Here is a 17,500-nt window from a genome sequence, read left to right on the forward strand (position 1 = left end):
GTTGAGCAGAGAGAGAGAGCGAGAGAGAGATTGACGGGTGGCTATCACGTGGGGCTTTCCCCTAACCTGACGCTGCCAGATGGACGGTATAGCTCCACATAGGTTTCACTAAACCAGTCGATCTGGGAATGAAGTCACCAGACCCGCTGATGGAGGCGGGCACTTTTTCCAAGCTACTTGGCAGGTGATTGGATGACCCATCTGTCTATCACCGCTGGTGGGTGTTAACTTCAACCAATCAGATCGCCGAAGGTGCCTGCCTGTGGATGATCTCCGTGGTATTCATTGATTGAGTCCTCGCGGTCGTAAAGTCACCTTCGAAGCATTTAGTTAGATTATAACGAACTAGTTGTGTGGCTTAGCCTTCCCAAATGTTGAGGGTCGTTTTTTAGAATTTAATACATAGAATTGGGAACGTTACATTCAATTTCATTCAGACTGCCTGTCACTTCCGCGGCGGCAGCCATGTTGGCGAGTGAAAAGAACTACAAAGACCATGTACCCACTACTTGCCCAGACGAGCCAGAGCCCGCCTACGGCCGCCGCTGATTCGTCGAGCCGGCATGGCTCGACCAATCATCTTAACTGCCTGTGCGGGTCCAGACCGTCACGGAGAACCAAATGAAATGTGAGTTCACGTGACGGGCGGGTTACCAGGCTAGCTTTCCCCCTCGTCGGCAAACAAATCTTCAGGAGAGAGAATAGCGACCGAAGAAGCAAGATGGACAATGTTGTTGTGCCAGCACATATTCTTGCAAGATTACCTCTCTAAAAAGTCAGACTATAGTCAGACCTGGTTATACATATCCAGCATCAATAGAACATTAAATATATCAGATTTATTTTACCTACCCATGATAATTCGGGACCACACGTGAAAAAATACAGCCGGGAGAGAGGAGAGGCGCTTGTGACTCGGCTCCAGGTTCAGCGTGCAAAGGCGTGCGGTGTGATCGGTTCACGCCCAGCTCAAGGTCTGCAGGCGTAGGCGTGGGTTGAGGCGAGGCAAGGCGTAGGTTCCCTGTGTCTGTGTGAACGTAGCGTCAGGGTATGTGTCCTATATATCATTTATATCAATAGCAATAAAGTAGGGATGTCCGATATTATCGGCCTACCGATATTATCGGCCGATATTGGCATAAAAAAATCGATATCGGAAAATATCGGTATCGGTTTTCATGCCGATATTTTCTTTTTTTTTTCTTTTTTTTTTAAATACAGGGGGAGTCTCACTGAGAGCAATGCTCTCTTTTTCAGGAGTGCCCTGTTCACATTCACACACACATTCACACCTGGAAGCTGACCAGTACAACCACAGTCTGATCTGTTGGCCACTGAGCAGCTCCACTGGAGCGGTTGGGGTTAAGGGCCTTGCTCAAGGGCACCTCAGTGGTGGTAATGAGGGAGGGGCAAGCGCTGCCTTTTCACTTTCCCCACCCAGATTTATCCTGCCGGTCCCGGGGATTGAACCGACGACCTTCTGGTCATAAGCTCGCTTCTCTAACACTTACAACTTTAACACAACATGCATATTATATATTAAACTCTTCAGCTACATTAAGCTACATTATGTAACTTGTTACGTGAAATTTTGGTGGAAAAAAAGCCCGCTTATATCAGTATCGTTTGATATCGGTTGATATCGGTATCGGAAATTAAGAGTTGGACATTATCGGATATCGGATATTGGTAAAAAAGCCAATATCGAACATGCCTACAATAAAGACACAACCATCTCCATTCACAATGTAAACCGAATGAGGCTGAAGATGGCAGCACACATATCTTCCTATTAGAAATGTGGATTTTTCCAAAGTTAAATCACAGGACTAGCCAAGCCTAGCTTAGTTAAAACCATCCTATTCGTGATGTCACATCCTGTTTTGCTATACGTATCAGTCTGCACTCCAAGCACTCCACAGTCATTTCAAGTGGGTGGGAGTACTTGCCTTAATTGACAGACAACTCCTTCAGCCAATCAGCATCACCAAATGTAGTCGTTCGGCCAATCAGCCGGTCAAATCCAAATCCACTCAGGAGGGAGGGGGAAACTCTGCTGGTGCATAATACACTCCTGTTCTGGTTTAATTGTTGTTATCGGGTGTATTTCTGCAATAACTGAACTTACGGCTGTGTCAACTCAGTACCAACGTTACTGCTTGTTGCTCGGCGAGCCGCACAGCCATGGGAGCAGCCATTTACTATTTTGTCAGCGGCGTCCCCGATTGGCCGGTTATAATGTCCGCTGCGAGGCAGGTCCCTGATTGGCCCGTCCGTGCACTTTGTAATTTGTGAAAACGCCCGTCCTGGGCTGGAGGCCAGACGGCTCCAAACCAAAATGTGATGATTTACCAGGCTAATACAAATGAAAACTGGATTAGGTGAGGAGCAATTGATATTACAATTTAGCATATTTACAATAGTCACAATATCCAGACTAAAAGATGAATATGGACAAAGAATCAAACAGAATTCTGCTGGAAACCCTGAAAGAGATATATTTTTGGTGTCTGTGTGAATTTCTGGTTCATGTATGTATAAAATTACTTTTATTTGTGCACATTCTATCCACCTTATTTTTGAATGCCCCACTGTAAAAAAAATAATTGTGGGAACAAGGTCCGGTTTAACGTGACTTGCAGCTTGCCATTTCCTTTGTTATACTCGGCTGCAGACCCGAATTATAAACCCGGAAACTGGAGGACGTTATAAAAGTTATAAATGTAGTCACGTTATAAACAACTAACCAACGCTGGGGGTCCGTATGGAAACAGTGTTACTCGAAATGGTTAAAAGTTCAATCAATTTGGTCATTCAGTGGCGCTTTACTGCCATGTAAAGTAACTATTACGCTAGCCGCTAGCATTAGCCACAGCAGCCGACTACCCACAATGCATTACGTTATCCCAGCACCCGAACGACACGGCTGTAGAGCAGAATGGCTCTGCTGTCAAATCCTCATAGACGTTTTTTTTGTCAAGTTAAAACCATAGACTGTAAAACAGTCTATTACACCGGAAGCGGAAGAAGCAGCCATCAGGCATCATGACAGCTAGAAATAAGGTGGATATGGTTTATTATTAATATCCATGAGTGCTTTTGTTACTCAAGCGTAGTGATCATGCATCTAAATCAGTGGTTCTCAAACATTTGTGGCTTCAGTACCCCGTTCTGAATCCAAGTACCCCCTTTAGCCGAGGACAACTGCAAGAGAAAACTAACCCACCTTTTAAAGCCATTACAAAATCAGAAAATGGAGTGAAAGAGTTGCAATAGGCTCTTTCATACACAGATCGCGCAAAAATTGCCGTTTAGGAGTCCGGTAAAGCCAGCCGCCTCGCCACAGAAATTGCTTTCACACGAGCCAAGCAGCACGGCCACATTACCGTGCTGCTCTGTACTTTCAGGTGAAATCCCCTGCTCCCGCATTGAAAGGCGAGCGGAGGGATTTCCTGCTCCTCCTAGCCCAAATAAATATTTTCACAGGTTAGTGTAGCCTAGGCTACTGTATGATGAACGAATTAATTCAACAACAAGACTTCCCTCCTTCTCCTAGTCCGCTGAGCAGGGAGGATAGGTGCACTCGCATGGTGGGCGGGCAGATCGATATGGCGTCCTACTAAAATTGGAACGATACACGACCGCCCGCATATCAAACAGCTGCAGTCTGCATAACGTTCGTCGGGGGAATAGTATAGGCTATAAATGCACATGACTACTTAACGTTAACTAATGTCAACATCGTTTGAGCATAAAGCCTAACCACACGGAGCATTCCTCCTGGCGTCCCTGCAGTCATGATTGTATAGGCTACTTTTTTTACTTTCACTACTGCACTTTCTTGATCACATGAGGTGATTTCCCCTGTAATTTTTTTATGAATGAGCAGACCATTCGCACCTTTTCCGGCTCGCTGCGACGACCTTTCAAGTGGAGGCGGGTTGCCAGGTAACCCGGCGCTGTTACTACCTCCCGTCGCGGGACAAAAGGCGTAAAACAATTGTCCACCAAAGCGCATTCACGACTTTCACATCGGAGGCGCTAATCCTATTTTCCGTGCATTTTTTCGGCTTTCAAGGCCGGTGTGAAAGAGCCTAATGAGTGCCTCCTGAGCAGATTTATTTTTTAAACTTTTCTTCCTTTTCATGATTTGCTCTTGCATTTTTCCCAATTTCTCCTTTCTCTCAAGTACCCCCTGTGGTAGCTCCATCATGTACCCCTAGGGGTGCACGCGACTCGGATTGAGGAAAGGAGAGGAGAGGAGAGGAGAGGAGAACAAAGACAAAAGGGAGAGCCAAAGACAAAGAGAGACATACAGTAGGTAAGATGAGTGGTGGTGAGGCTCTTGTAGGTCGATGGAGAAAAGCGATGCCACAGCACTTTGTAAAGGACTAACAAGTCGTTGTCCTTTCCTGTTGGAGGGGATTTATGGGGGTTGTAGTTGTTTAAGGGTCAAGTGAAGAGATGGCTGAAGTCCACTCAACTATGCACACATCAATAGGGTATAGAACAGTATGTTTATACTGTATGGATATGTGTGTTGTATCTCTGTATTTTTTATTTTTTTTCTCTTATATCTGTCTGAGTAAGTCTTCTATGTAGATCTCACTTTTTAGCTGTATGTTGATCCCAAACTCAGGTTTTAGTATCAGACTGTATATTCCTGCATATTTTGTACTCTGCACTTTTCACTTAGCTATGTAGAGCTATGTAGAGCTCTAACTCAGGTTCTCACTTTGCATTGTGTTTACATTTTAAATATGTTTTTGTTGCACTATGTTACTTTTTACCCCTATCAGGACTCTAAGCCTGTATCATCTGGCAGGGGGACTAACAATGGAAATCAGTCTTGTGACTGCAATTGTCGTGCATTTACATTTTTTTTAAATGTTCATTAATGTACACCTGTCCCCTATCGAACAAATAAAATGAATTGAATTGAATTGAATAGTGAGGATGTATTGAGGTTGCAAAGTAGCTGTGTGCCGGCCTGTAGTACAGTACGGAGTCCGGACTTGACATATCAGTGGCCTTGGACTTGTCTTGGTCTCGTGGCCACAATAGCCTGTTTTCGACCACGTGATTCGGGATGATTCGCGATGACGTCTGCGTGACGTCTGAAGCTGTGTTCACACCGAGATATTTCTTTTTCTCCCCATTGCTCGATTCGACCCTTTGGAATCGCTCTGTCGCTGTGTCTGAATGGCTCGTCAACAGGCACAAGAATTGACGGACATCTGGGGGCTAACGTTAGACAGGACGAAAACGCAATGTCATGATGTTTGTCCACTACGAGCCACCGTAGTTGTTTACAAGCTAAGCCTATCAGCGTGCTCCTAACGCGAGCTTGTGTGTCTATGATCTATACCGGTAGTACAGACTTCACTTCATGTCAGCTGTCAGCCTGTCAATGTCGCCACACTAATAAACCCGCGGTTTGTTCCAAGCCAGTGTGATCCTTGACTCACACGGCAGCCAATCAGCGTTGAGCGGCAAGCGACTGTTGCCAGGGAAATTTAGCTCGAGTTGGGATATTTCATCTCGGGCGAGGAGCGAATTTTCGCACTATCGCTCTGTCTCTGTCGCTCGGACGCCCAGCGATTTTTCTCCCGGGGCGAATATACGCTCAATCGCTCGTTTGCATTGACTTTGTATGTAAACTCGATGCCAGCGAAAAACTTTAATAGGTCGGTGTGAACGCACCTTGAGTGGCAGCTCTCCCAGAGCTACTGTGGAGAATGGAGCAAAGCGAGTATGCAAGAGGTTGGATGCCGCTCCACGATGCAGGTATCACCAGAAGATTGCAAAACATATAGGACATGATCCAGTATGCAATGAAGAGAAGCGTTTTTTCCAGCAACTTGTCATATTTTGTTAGTGCTTTTTCCTATTGCCTCCTATGTAATCTGCTGCTGGCTGCCCCCCAGCTTGATCATGTGGTTTGCAAACAAGCCAGTGGTCAAATGGTCTCGCCCCGCTCTCCATCTTGACGTGACCACGTCAATCACCTGGGCCCAGTAGTTCAAAACTTTTAATCTCAATCCGATCCGATCAGATTTTGAAATCCCATTTTCTGTGATCCAGGATCAGACAAGCTATTGGATGTGGATTACATTTTGTCTACCTTTTCTCTTCATATCTATCTATGACTTTTTAACAGACGAGGCAGCGCTCGATTCCTAGGCTCGCCCGCTGTGCGGCCTCGCCTGCCCTATTGGCGCACGCGCAATGTCTCCCTCTCTCTCTCCCTCAGTCTCCCTCTCTCTCCCCCTCAGTCTCTCCCCCCTCTCTCTCCCTCTCCCTCAGTCTCTCCCCCCTCTCTCTCCCTCTCCCTCAGTCGCTCTCGTCTCCCTCTTTTTCTCCCTCAGTCAGTCTCTCTCCCCCTCTCTCTCTCCTCTCTCTCCCTCAGTCTCTCTCCTCTCTCTCCCTCAGTCACTCTCGTGTGTGTGTGTGTGTGTGTGTGTGTGACATCACTGATGACATCATCACTGATGTGATCATCACTGATGACATCATTGATGACATCATCAGTGACATCATCACTGAACATGGAGACTTTAAAGGATAAGTTCACTCAAAAATGAAAATGAGTCTTCCAGGGAAACAAGATGTACAGCATTCTCCAAAACAATATTGAAGTAGATGGTGACCAACTTTCAAAAATGCTCACCTGGCTTTTTGGTTGTTGTTGTTGTTGTTGCTGAACTCTTCACTGCAGTCTACACTAGCTCCACCTCTTCTTCACTGCAGTCTACACTAGCTCCACCTCTTCTTCACTGCAGTCTACACTAGCTCCACCTCTTCTTCACAGCAGTCTACACTGGCTCCACCTCTTCTTCACTGCAGTCTACACTAGCTCCACCTCTTCTACACTGCAGTCTACACTAGCTCCACCTCTTCACTGCAATCTACACTAGCTCCACCTCTTCTACACTGCAGTCTACACTAGCTCCACCTCTTCTTCACTGCAGTCTACACTAGCTCCACCTCTTCACTGCAGTCTACACTAGCTCCACCTCTTCTTCACTGCAGTCTACACTAGCTCCACCTCTTCTTCACTGCGGTCTACACTAGCTCCACCTCTTCACTGCAGTCTACACTAGCTCCACCTCTTCTTCACTGCAGTCTACACTAGCTCCACCTCTTCTTCACTGCAGTCTACACTGGCTCCACCTCTTCACTGCAATCTACACTAGCTCCACCTCTTCTTCACTGCAGTCTACACTGGCTCCACCTCTTCTTCACTGCAGTCTACACTGGCTCCACCTCTCTTCACTGCAGTCTACACTAGCTCCACCTCTTCTTCACTGCAGTCTACACTAGCTCCACCTCTTCTTCACTGCAGTCTACACTAGCTCCACCTCTTCTTCACTGCAGTCTACACTGGCTCCACCTCTTCTTCACTGCAGTCTACACTGGCTCCACCTCTTCTTCACTGCAGTCTACACTGGCTCCACCTCTTCTTCACTGCAGTCTACACTAGCTCCACCTCTTCTTCACTGCAGTCTACACTAGCTCCACCTCGTCTTCACTGCAGTCTACACTAGCTCCACCTCTTCTTCACTGCAGTCTATACTAGCTCCACCTCTTCTTCACTGCAGTCTACACTAGCTCCACCTCTTCTTCACTGCAGTCTACACTAGCTCCACCTCGTCTTCACTGCAGTCTACACTAGCTCCACCTCTTCTTCACTGCAGTCTATACTAGCTCCACCTCTTCTTCACTGCAGTCTACACTAGCTCCACCTCTTCTTAGAGCAACGTGGCTGCAGTGAAGATTTCAGCTAAAAACAAGGCTTAAATGACGTCTTTGACGTCAACGTTGCATCTCTGGGCTTTTGAAGACTGGGATTATTACGCCAGATGAGCAGTATGAGCCTTTTCTTTTCTTTTTTGTTGTTGGTCACCATCCACTTCAATTGTTTAGGACAATTGTGCAACGGTGTTTTGCCGTGAAAGTCCAGAACTGTTTTGTGGGCTAAAGAACTTAAACCCGCGACAGAATTTTCATTTTTGGGTGAACTTGTCCTTTAACGAGCTTCCTCATTTTCTCTGGATGAACAGAATGAGCTCTGTGTTGATGCACTGGCACGACACTAGCAATCATTTTATTGGAGATGATGGGGCGGCTGTGGCTCAGGAGGTAGAGCGGGTCGTCCACTAATCAGAAGGTCGGTGGTTCGATCCCCGGCTCCTACAGTCCGCATGTCGATGTGTCCTTGGGCAAGACACTGAACCCCGAATTGCTCCCGATGGCTGTGCCAGCACCCTGCGTGGCAGCTGGCCGCCCTCGGTGTGTGAATGGGTGAATGTAGGCACATTGTAAAGCGCTTTGGATAAAAGCGCTAAATAAATGCAGTCCATTTACCATTTACCATGACGTGGAAAAAAAAGTTACATCTGTTAAAAAAGTCATAGATAGATATATATGTCACCTTTCCTCTGTAACTGTACAGGGGTGAATTGAGTAAAATAGACAATAGCCAATAGCCTGGCCAGTGATTGTGCAGCTTGCCAAACACGGACCAATAGCAAGCGGAGCTGCGGCTCTCGAGGCGGAGCCTGCGGCTCTGGAGGTGGAGCTGCAGATCTGGAGGCGGAGCTGCGGCTCTGGGAGATCCCTGGTCTCGTACCGTCTCGTGCAAGAACCCCAAGATGACTTCAAAAACCAATGGCTGACGTCACGGTCACTCGGTCTATATTTTTTAGACAGTCTATGTATGGGGTATATTGAGGTTATAGTCTCGAGGTAGTGAGGATGTATTAAGACGAGGATCAGGATGTATTGAGTCTATTAGCAGTCTATATTGAGGATATAATGAGGATGCATTGATTGTTGTGGTGACGCTGTTTGTAAGTTATGCAACTGTACTCAGGTTATACCGATGAGGATGCATTGAGGTTACAGTGAGGATTGAGGCTGTGTGTTCGATGCTGTGTGTTGAGGTTGTGGGTCTTCACCTGGGCTCCAGGGGGTCCGGCTGACAGTCTTTCCTCTTCAGAGACTCTCCCCCCCTGGGAGGCTCCGGGGTGTTCTCCCCCCCACTGCTCATCTTCAGAAAATATCAGCACCTACAGAGAGGGAGGGAGGGAGAGAGAGAGAGAGAGAGAGAGAGAACGAATGAAGAAAGAAAGAAAGAAAGAAAGAGTTTAAAAAAATCATAACATCATAACTGCTATTACAAGCTATTCTTAGCATAAGGGTAAAATTCCAAATGGAATAAGACTGATGTTATTAGCTATCCTAAAACCCTCCTTTACAAAATAGTATAATTTTAGACGAGATTGTCTGTGGGTTGTCACAGTGTGAACAGATGATCTGTGGGTTGTGGACAAAACAAGACATTTGAGGACATCATCTTCGGTTTTGGGAAACGTTGATGGAAATTTTCAGACATTTTATAGACCAAACAACTAAGCAATTCATTGAGAAAACAATCGACGGATTCCTCGACAATGAAAATAATAATTTCTTGCAGCATGGTACGCACCACAGACCACGGAGTCACCAGGACACCCTAGTCTTCTTCTTTTTTGATGTGCAAAATAGAAAATCTACCGTACGTGGTGGTGGATGCTTTAAAACCACAGTGTCATGTAGTCCCAGTGCCACAGCCATTGAGCTAAATGGGGAATGGAGCTGTAAACCCTGGTTAGAGGTCTAGTCTATTGAGCTATGTTACTAACACAGAACTGATTCTGCCAAAGAAGTGGACAACCTGTTCCTGCATAATCAGAACCCCGCATAATCAAACAGGGAGTGAGGTGAGTTCAGGACAACAATCTACCATTGTCATCTCCCTGCAGGGAATATACGTCAATATTTACCTCCATTATAAAAGGACAGTTAAACGCACGCAGAACAACTGAGCCCGCCATTTGCATTTTTGGCATTTAAACTGAATCCAGAGTGAGTTACAGAGGTGGAAGTAACTAATTACAAGTACTCAAATTACTGTAATTGAGTAGCTTTTTTGGGGTACTTTGTACTCTTTTGAGTCATTTTTCAAATCAGTAATTTCACTTTTACTTAAGTAGATTTCGTTTGAAGTCATGTACTTTGTTACATTTTAAATGGCTTCAATAGGAGTAAAATAAATCCAAAGTTTCCCTAGGTTTGTCCAACACTGGCTAACTGCCAGTGTTGCTAAGGACAGTTAGCTATTGGCTGCTCAAAGACAGCATGGAGATTATGCTGGTACTTAATCACAAAGGTGATGAGACGGACAAGTTATTAAACACTTTGCAGAGATCCAACTGAAACGCCATCACATTTGGTTGAAGTTGAGGACGAACTTGAGAAAAATTCGAAAAATAACAGAGATTATTTATAAACCCTCCCGCCCCCCCCCACAAAAAAGTAACTAAGTAACTTTTACTCTGAGTACATTTTAAATGAGCTACTTTTAACTTTTACTCGTGTACATTTTTTAAACCAGAGATTTTACTTCTACTTAAGTAAAATTGTATCTAAGTAAGAGTACCACCACTAACTACCAGAGCCACAGTGCCTTGATATTCCTGCCACCCTGGAAGGGATCATGTCAGATCAAGCAGCATTAAGAAAAGAAAAAATAAAGAAATTTATAAATATATATATATATATATATTTTTTTAACTTGGCAGCTCCCACTGACATACAGACTGTAACAGCATATGGCCGCCTTGTGGTGCTATGGCTGTCTGCCACAGCAACTCCTTCTCATTCCCAACTCCTCAGATACTGCTGTTTAACCAGGACTCCTCACATACTGCCGTTTAACCAGGACTCCTCAGATACTGCCGTTTGGCCAGGACTCCTCACATACTGCCGTTTGGCCAGGACTCCTCACATACTGCCGTTTGGCCAGAACTCCTCACATACTGCTGTTTGGCCAGAACTCCTCAGATACTGCCGTTTGGCCAGAACTCCTCGGATACTGCAGTTTGGCCAGAACTCCTCACATACTGCTGTTTGGCCAGAACTCCTCAGATACTGCCGTTTGGCCAGGACTCCTCAGATACTGCTGTTTGGCCAGGACTCCTCAGATACTGCCGTTTGGCCAGGACTCCTCGGATACTGCCGTTTGGCCAGGACTCCTCAGATACTGCCGTTTGGCCAGGACTCCTCAGATACTGCTGTTTGGCCAGGACTCCTCAGATACTGCCGTTTGGCCAGGACTCCTCGGATACTGCCGTTTGGCCAGAACTCCTCAGATACTGCTGTTTGGCCAGAACTCCTCAGATACTGCCGTTTGGCCAGGACTCCTCGGATACTGCCGTTTGGCCAGAACTCCTCAGATACTGCTGTTTGGCCAGAACTCCTCAGATACTGCTGTTTGGCCAGAACTCCTCAGATACTGCCGTTTGGCCAGGACTCCTCAGATACTGCCGTTTGGCCAGGACTCCTCAGATACTGCTGTTTGGCCAGGACTCCTCAGATACTGCCGTTTGGCCAGGACTCCTCGGATACTGCCGTTTGGCCAGAACTCCTCGGATACTGCAGTTTGGCCAGAACTCCTCACATACTGCTGTTTGGCCAGAACTCCTCAGATACTGCCGTTTGGCCAGAACTCCTCGGATACTGCTGTTTGGCCAGGACTCCTCACATACTGTAGTTTTGCCAGGACTCCTCACATACTGTAGTTTTGCCAGGACTCCTCACATACTGTAGTTTGGTCAGGACTCCTCGGATACTGCAGTTTGGCCAGAACTCCTCAGATACTGCAGTTTGGCCAGGACTCCTCACATACTGCCGTTTGGCCAGAACTCCTCGGATACTGCCGTTTGGCCAGGACTCCTCAGATACTGCTGTTTGGCCAGGACTCCTCAGATACTGCTGTTTGGCCAGCCCAATCACCCTAAAGTGCTTGCCTTTAGGGTGTTCGAGGTCTACGTTTAAACTGTAAATCACATTTCATGTTTGTGTTATTTAAGCCTAACCCAAACCATAACCCTAACCTTAACCAAGTTGTAAAAAAAATAATGATAATAAAAAATGCTGGAATTTTGTCTTTTTCTTCTTAAAAAAATTACTCAGATTAATTGATTATCGATTAATTTAAAAGTTGACAACTAATGGATGAATGGTTGCAGCTCTAAACTAGAACGACCGCAACGCGGACTTATGCCTCCGCCATTAGTTCATTCTTGAGTCCAAGTGGATGTTGGAGCCAAATTGGAAGAAATTGCATCAAGGCGTTTCTGTGCAGAATTGGATATTTGAGCCAAATGTGAAGAAATTTAGTCAATGTGTTACTGAGATATGGCGTTACCGAGTTTGAAAATGGCATTTGTTAGGTCACTGTGACCTTGACCTTTGACCTTTGATAACCAAAATGGAATCAGTTCATCCTTGAGCCTAAGTGAATGTTTAAGGCGAATCTGATGAAATTCCGTCCAGGCGTTCCTCAGATATCGCGTTAACAAGCTTGAAAATGGCGTTTGAGAGGTCACAGTGACCTTGACCTTTGACCTTTGACCACCAAAATCTAATCAGATCATCCTTGAGCCTAAGTGAATGTTTAAGGTGAATCTGATGAAATTCCGTCCAGGCATTCCTCAGATATCGCGTTAACAAGCTTGAAAATGGCGTTCGAGAGGTCACAGTGACCTTGACCTTTGACCTTTGACTACCAAAATCTAATCAGATCATCCTTGAGCCTAAGTGAATGTTTAAGGCGAATCTGATGAAATTCCGTCCAGGCGTTCCTCAGATATCGCGTTAACAAGCTTGAAAATGGCGTTCGAGAGGTCACAGTGACCTTGACCTTTGACCTTTGACCACCAAAATGTAATCAGATCATCCTTGAGCCTAAGTGAATGTTTAAGGCGAATCTGATGAAATTCCGTCCAGGCGTTCCTCAGATATCGCGTTAACAAGCTTGAAAATGGCGTTCGAGAGGTCACAGTGACCTTGACCTTTGACCTTTGACCACCAAAATCTAATCAGATCATCCTTGAGCCTAAGTGAATGTTTAAGGCGAATCTGATGAAATTCCGTCCAGGCGTTCCTCAGATATCGCGTTAACAAGCTTGAAAATGGCGTTCGAGAGGTCACAGTGACCTTGACCTTTGACCTTTGACCACCAAAATCTAATCAGATCATCCTTGAGCCTAAGTGAATGTTTAAGGCGAATCTGATGAAATTCCGTCCAGGCGTTCCTCAGATATCGCGTTAACAAGCTTGAAAATGTCGTTCGAGAGGTCACAGTGACCTTGACCTTTGACCTTTGACCACCAAAATCTAATCAGATCATCTTTGAGCCTAAGTGAATGTTTAAGGCGAATCTGATGAAATTCCGTCCAGGCGTTCCTCAGATATCGCGTTAACAAGCTTGAAAATGGCGTTCGAGAGGTCACAGTGACCTTGACCTTTGACCTTTGACCACCAAAATCTAATCAGATCATCCTTGAGCCTAAGTGAATGTTTAAGGCAAATCTGATTAAATTCCGTCCAGGCGTTCCTCAGATATCGCGTTAACAAACATCCGTACGGACGTACGTACGGACATCCGGCCGTACGTACGTACGTACGGACGGACAACCCGGATCCATAATGCCTTCGGCCTGGCTTCGCCGGCGGAGGCATAAAAAGGTGGAGAGGTAAGACGACAGCCGAGGTATAGAGAGGGAAAGAGCAGAACAATGATGGAGGAGTGGAAACAGCAAAGGGATGAGATGAAGAGAACAGAACAGAGCCATGGATTGACCGCTCCCTACGCCAAACGTGAGGAGTAGAGGGGAGGGAGGGGGGATAAGAAGAAAAGAAAATCTGTTGCTTTAAATGAATAATCAGGCCTGAGGATGGAGAGACAATGGCCCAATTAAACCACATGGGACGGAGAAGAGGAGAGAAGATGAGAAGAGAGGAAAGGAGAGAAGAGGGCAGAGGAGAGGAGAGGGGAGAGGAGCAGAGGAGAGGAGAGGGGAGAGGAACAGAGGAGAGGAGAGGGGAGGAGAGGGGAGAGGAGAGGAGAGGGGAGAGGAGCAGAGGAGAGGAGAGAGGAGAGGAGCAGAGGAGAGAGGAGAGGAGAGAAGAGAGGAGGAGAGGAGAGGAGAGGGGAGGGGAGAGAGGAGCAGAGGAGAGGAGAGGGGAGAGGAGCAGAGGAGAGGAGAGGAGAGAGGAGCAGAGGAGAGGAGAGGAGAGAGGAGCAGAGGAGAGTAAATGAGAGAGGAGAGAAGAGGGGAGCAGAGGAGAGGAGAGGGGAGGGGAGAGGAGCAGAGGAGAGGAGAGAGGAGAGGAGCAGAGGAGAGAGGAGAGGAGAGAAGAGAGGAGGAGAGGAGAGGAGAGGGGAGGGGAGGGGAGGGGAGGGGAGAGAGGAGCAGAGGAGAGGAGAGGGGAGAGGAGCAGAGGAGAGGAGAGGAGAGAGGAGCAGAGGAGAGGAGAGGAGAGAGGAGCAGAGGAGAGTAAATGAGAGAGGAGAGAAGAGGGGAGCAGAGGAGAGGAGAGGGGAGGGGAGAGGAGCAGAGGAGAGTAAATGAGAGAGGAGAGGGGAGAGGAGCAGAGGAGAGTAAATAAGAGAGGAGAGAAGAGAGGAGCAGAGGAGAGTAGATGAGAGGAGAAGAGGTGGATAGAGGCACTTCAATCTGCTCCTCTCGTTTTCACCAGATGTTCTGCATATAAAACATAAAATGATGACAGGTGCCTCTCCTGTTTGATAGTCAACTTCTTTCACATGACTTCAGAGCAATAATCACATTAAATCACATTTTAATAGAAATACACTTACTACTCTCTATCACCAATAGAGTGTGGCAGGGAATCCTAAAACCCCAAAATTAGCATGGGTTCCCTCATCTCAAAGTCAATGGGCTTTTGGTCAGATGTAAAGTCAATGGGCTTTTGGTCAGATGTAAAGTCAGTGGGTTTTTGGTTAGATGTAAAGTCAGTGGGTTTTTGGTTAGATGTAAAGTCAGTGGGTTTTTGGTTAGATGTAAAGTCAGTGGGTTTTTGGTTAGATGTAAAGTCAGTGGGGTTTTGGTTAGATGTAAAGTCAGTGGGTTTTTGGTTAGATGTAAAGTCAGTGGGTTTTTGGTTAGATGTAAAGTCAATGGGTTTTTGGTTAGATGTAAAGTCAGTGGGTTTTTGGTTAGATGTAAAGTCAGTGGGTTTTTGGTCAGATGTAAAGTCAATGGGTTTTTGGTTAGATGTAAAGTCAGTGGGTTTTTGGTTAGATGTAAAGTCAGTGGGTTTTTGGTTAGATGTAAAGTCAGTGGGTTTTTGGTTAGATGTAAAGTCAGTGTGTTTTTGGTTAGATGTAAAGTCAGTGGGTTTTTGGTTAGATGTAAAGTCAGTGGGTTTCTGGTTAGATGTAAAGTCAGTGGGTTTTTGGTTAGATGTAAAGTCAGTGGGTTTTTGGTTAGATGTAAAGTCAGTGGGTTTTTGGTTAGATGTAAAGTCAGTGGTGGTTAACAAAAGTTTGTGATACTAACATGTTTTTTTCAGCAAGATAATCTTCACAATGAACACCACTGTTGTGATTTTTGAAGCGCTTTCTGCCGATCATCGCATTTACGCCTCAAAGATCATAAAAGTGGTGTTCATTGTCAAGATTATCATGCTGAACACAAAGGTCTCAGTTTCATCAACTTTTGTTAAGCACAGACCTTATTTCAGTCATCTAACCAAAAACCCATTGAATTGACATCTAACCAAAAACCCATTCATTCCCAGGGCGATGCTAACTTCGGGGTTGGCCAACAAAAAACGACGTCATCCCTGTGACGCTATATACTCTATAGAGAGCCAAGTTGCCAAGTTTGGGCAGAACATGGGGGGGAGGGAGGAAAGATATTGGTTTAGTTTAATATATTTTACAAGTTTACAAGACTTTTAAGAAGTTACATGAAAGCAAAATATATTATATAAATTAGGCTATTAGCGTCATTTTTTGTTTAAGAACTCAAACCCAAACCCTCAACATCCTGACTCTGCAGAGATAACATGGACATGGACAGACAGGTGTTGTTTTAGTGCCGGAAGGCTAGTCAAACAGATTTCTGGTATACACAGCAAGCAGCAACCATCCAGCTTAAACAAATAAGACTGTTATAGTGGTCTCTTATCTCTCACAGGTAATTAACTAAAACAAATAAGACCGTTATAGTGGTCTGTTATCTCTCACAGGTAATTAGTCAGTGCTTGTGTTCGATGTAGCAGTCTCGTGCAGCGACACAGTTAGTACTGCCTGTCGTAATGTTACTTTAGGCATCAGTTAGTACTGCCTGTCATAATGCTACATTAGGCATCGGTTAGTACTGCCTGTCATAATGTTACATTAAGCATCAGTTAGTACTGTGTAGCGAAGCTTGTGGGCTTGCCTCGTGAAGTGTGCTGGATCGTAGATGAGGGCGCACGGGCCGTGGTCGATCAGAACCACAGAGATGTCGGTCCTCGGACGCGGTTGAAGGAATACCACTCGTGACCTGGCTGGTTGTAAGGCAGTCGGTCACCAGGGCCTGGCTGGTTGTAAGACAGCCAGGATTCAGCTCGGGTTCGGATTTGGTCGTGGTGAGGGTAGACATTATGAAGTAGAATAGAGAGGAAGTAAGAATACCGGATACAGCGTCACAGAGCACCTTGTATATATATGTTATGTCTGACATCGCCGATGACCTCACAGGTGAACTCTATGCTATGACATCATCGGTGACCCCGTAAAGTCCCGTCTGCCATCACAGTCAGCCTAGACCGCCTGGCGTCGCCGATGACCGCACAGGTGAACTCTTCATTGTCAACGTCATCATTGTCATCGTTGATGATGTCATCGTCATTACGTCGCTGGCGCGCCGGTTCGTAGGCATCGACTGCCCCAAGAACAGGCCCGACGGTGGGCCATTATGGACCCTTTTCTACATACTGCCTGTCATAATGTTACATTAGGCATCAGTTAGTACTGCCTGTCATAATGCTACATTAGGCATCAGTTAGTACTGCCTGGAACTGTTAGTTCTGAATATATTATAGAAACAGACCATTCTTGGGACGCAACGAGATGAGGAAGTGACAGCTCCATCAGAACAAACGGGGTTGCTATATTTTCGACAAATTAATCCAGAATCATGTTTTATGGACCAGAGACACACGTTTTTAAGAGGTTACAGCTACACGAATTGGGACCTTAAGTATTTACCATCAATGTAGCCTTTTATATAGAATGTGTTTTTTTCTCACATGAAGTTCCTTGTATTTACTTTAGTCTTGTCTAACTATCTAACTAAGGCCATGTATAGACGACAACCGTCTCTGCATAAAACGGCAAACTAGCGTTTTATTTCGCATTTACACACAGCTGGTGTGATAACGATTTGCTTGCAGACTGTGTGACTGAAGCCGCAAAAGCATCAAGTGAGCCAGAATAACATTGAAACTTCTGGTTAAAACCTTCACAATAATGGTAATTAAATAAACTAATATTCTTATTGATGCATGTCGCAACGTTTTTTGTGTGTGATCCGAAATACTCAGAAGACATACAGTATAGAACACAAACAACTAAAAGTCAATTTTAACACGCAGT

General features: G+C 45.6%; 1 protein-coding gene across 1 annotated transcript in view; it reads right to left on the reverse strand.

Moving 5' to 3' along the window:
- The window catches only part of LOC310792234 (nuclear receptor coactivator 2-like), a 158,211-nt gene that overhangs the window by 83,164 nt on the left and 57,547 nt on the right, over positions 1-17,500 (reverse strand). Inside the window, exon 2 of the mRNA XM_083653962.1 lies at positions 8,961-9,071. Within this exon, the coding sequence (XP_083510088.1) occupies positions 8,961-9,052 (92 nt within the window). The 5' untranslated portion in view covers positions 9,053-9,071. The remainder of the gene's footprint in view (positions 1-8,960; positions 9,072-17,500) is intronic.

This window comes from Poromitra crassiceps (assembly GCF_964638095.1).
Source record: "Poromitra crassiceps genome assembly, chromosome: 17".
In the NCBI taxonomy this organism is placed as follows: Eukaryota; Metazoa; Chordata; class Actinopteri; order Beryciformes; family Melamphaidae; genus Poromitra; species Poromitra crassiceps.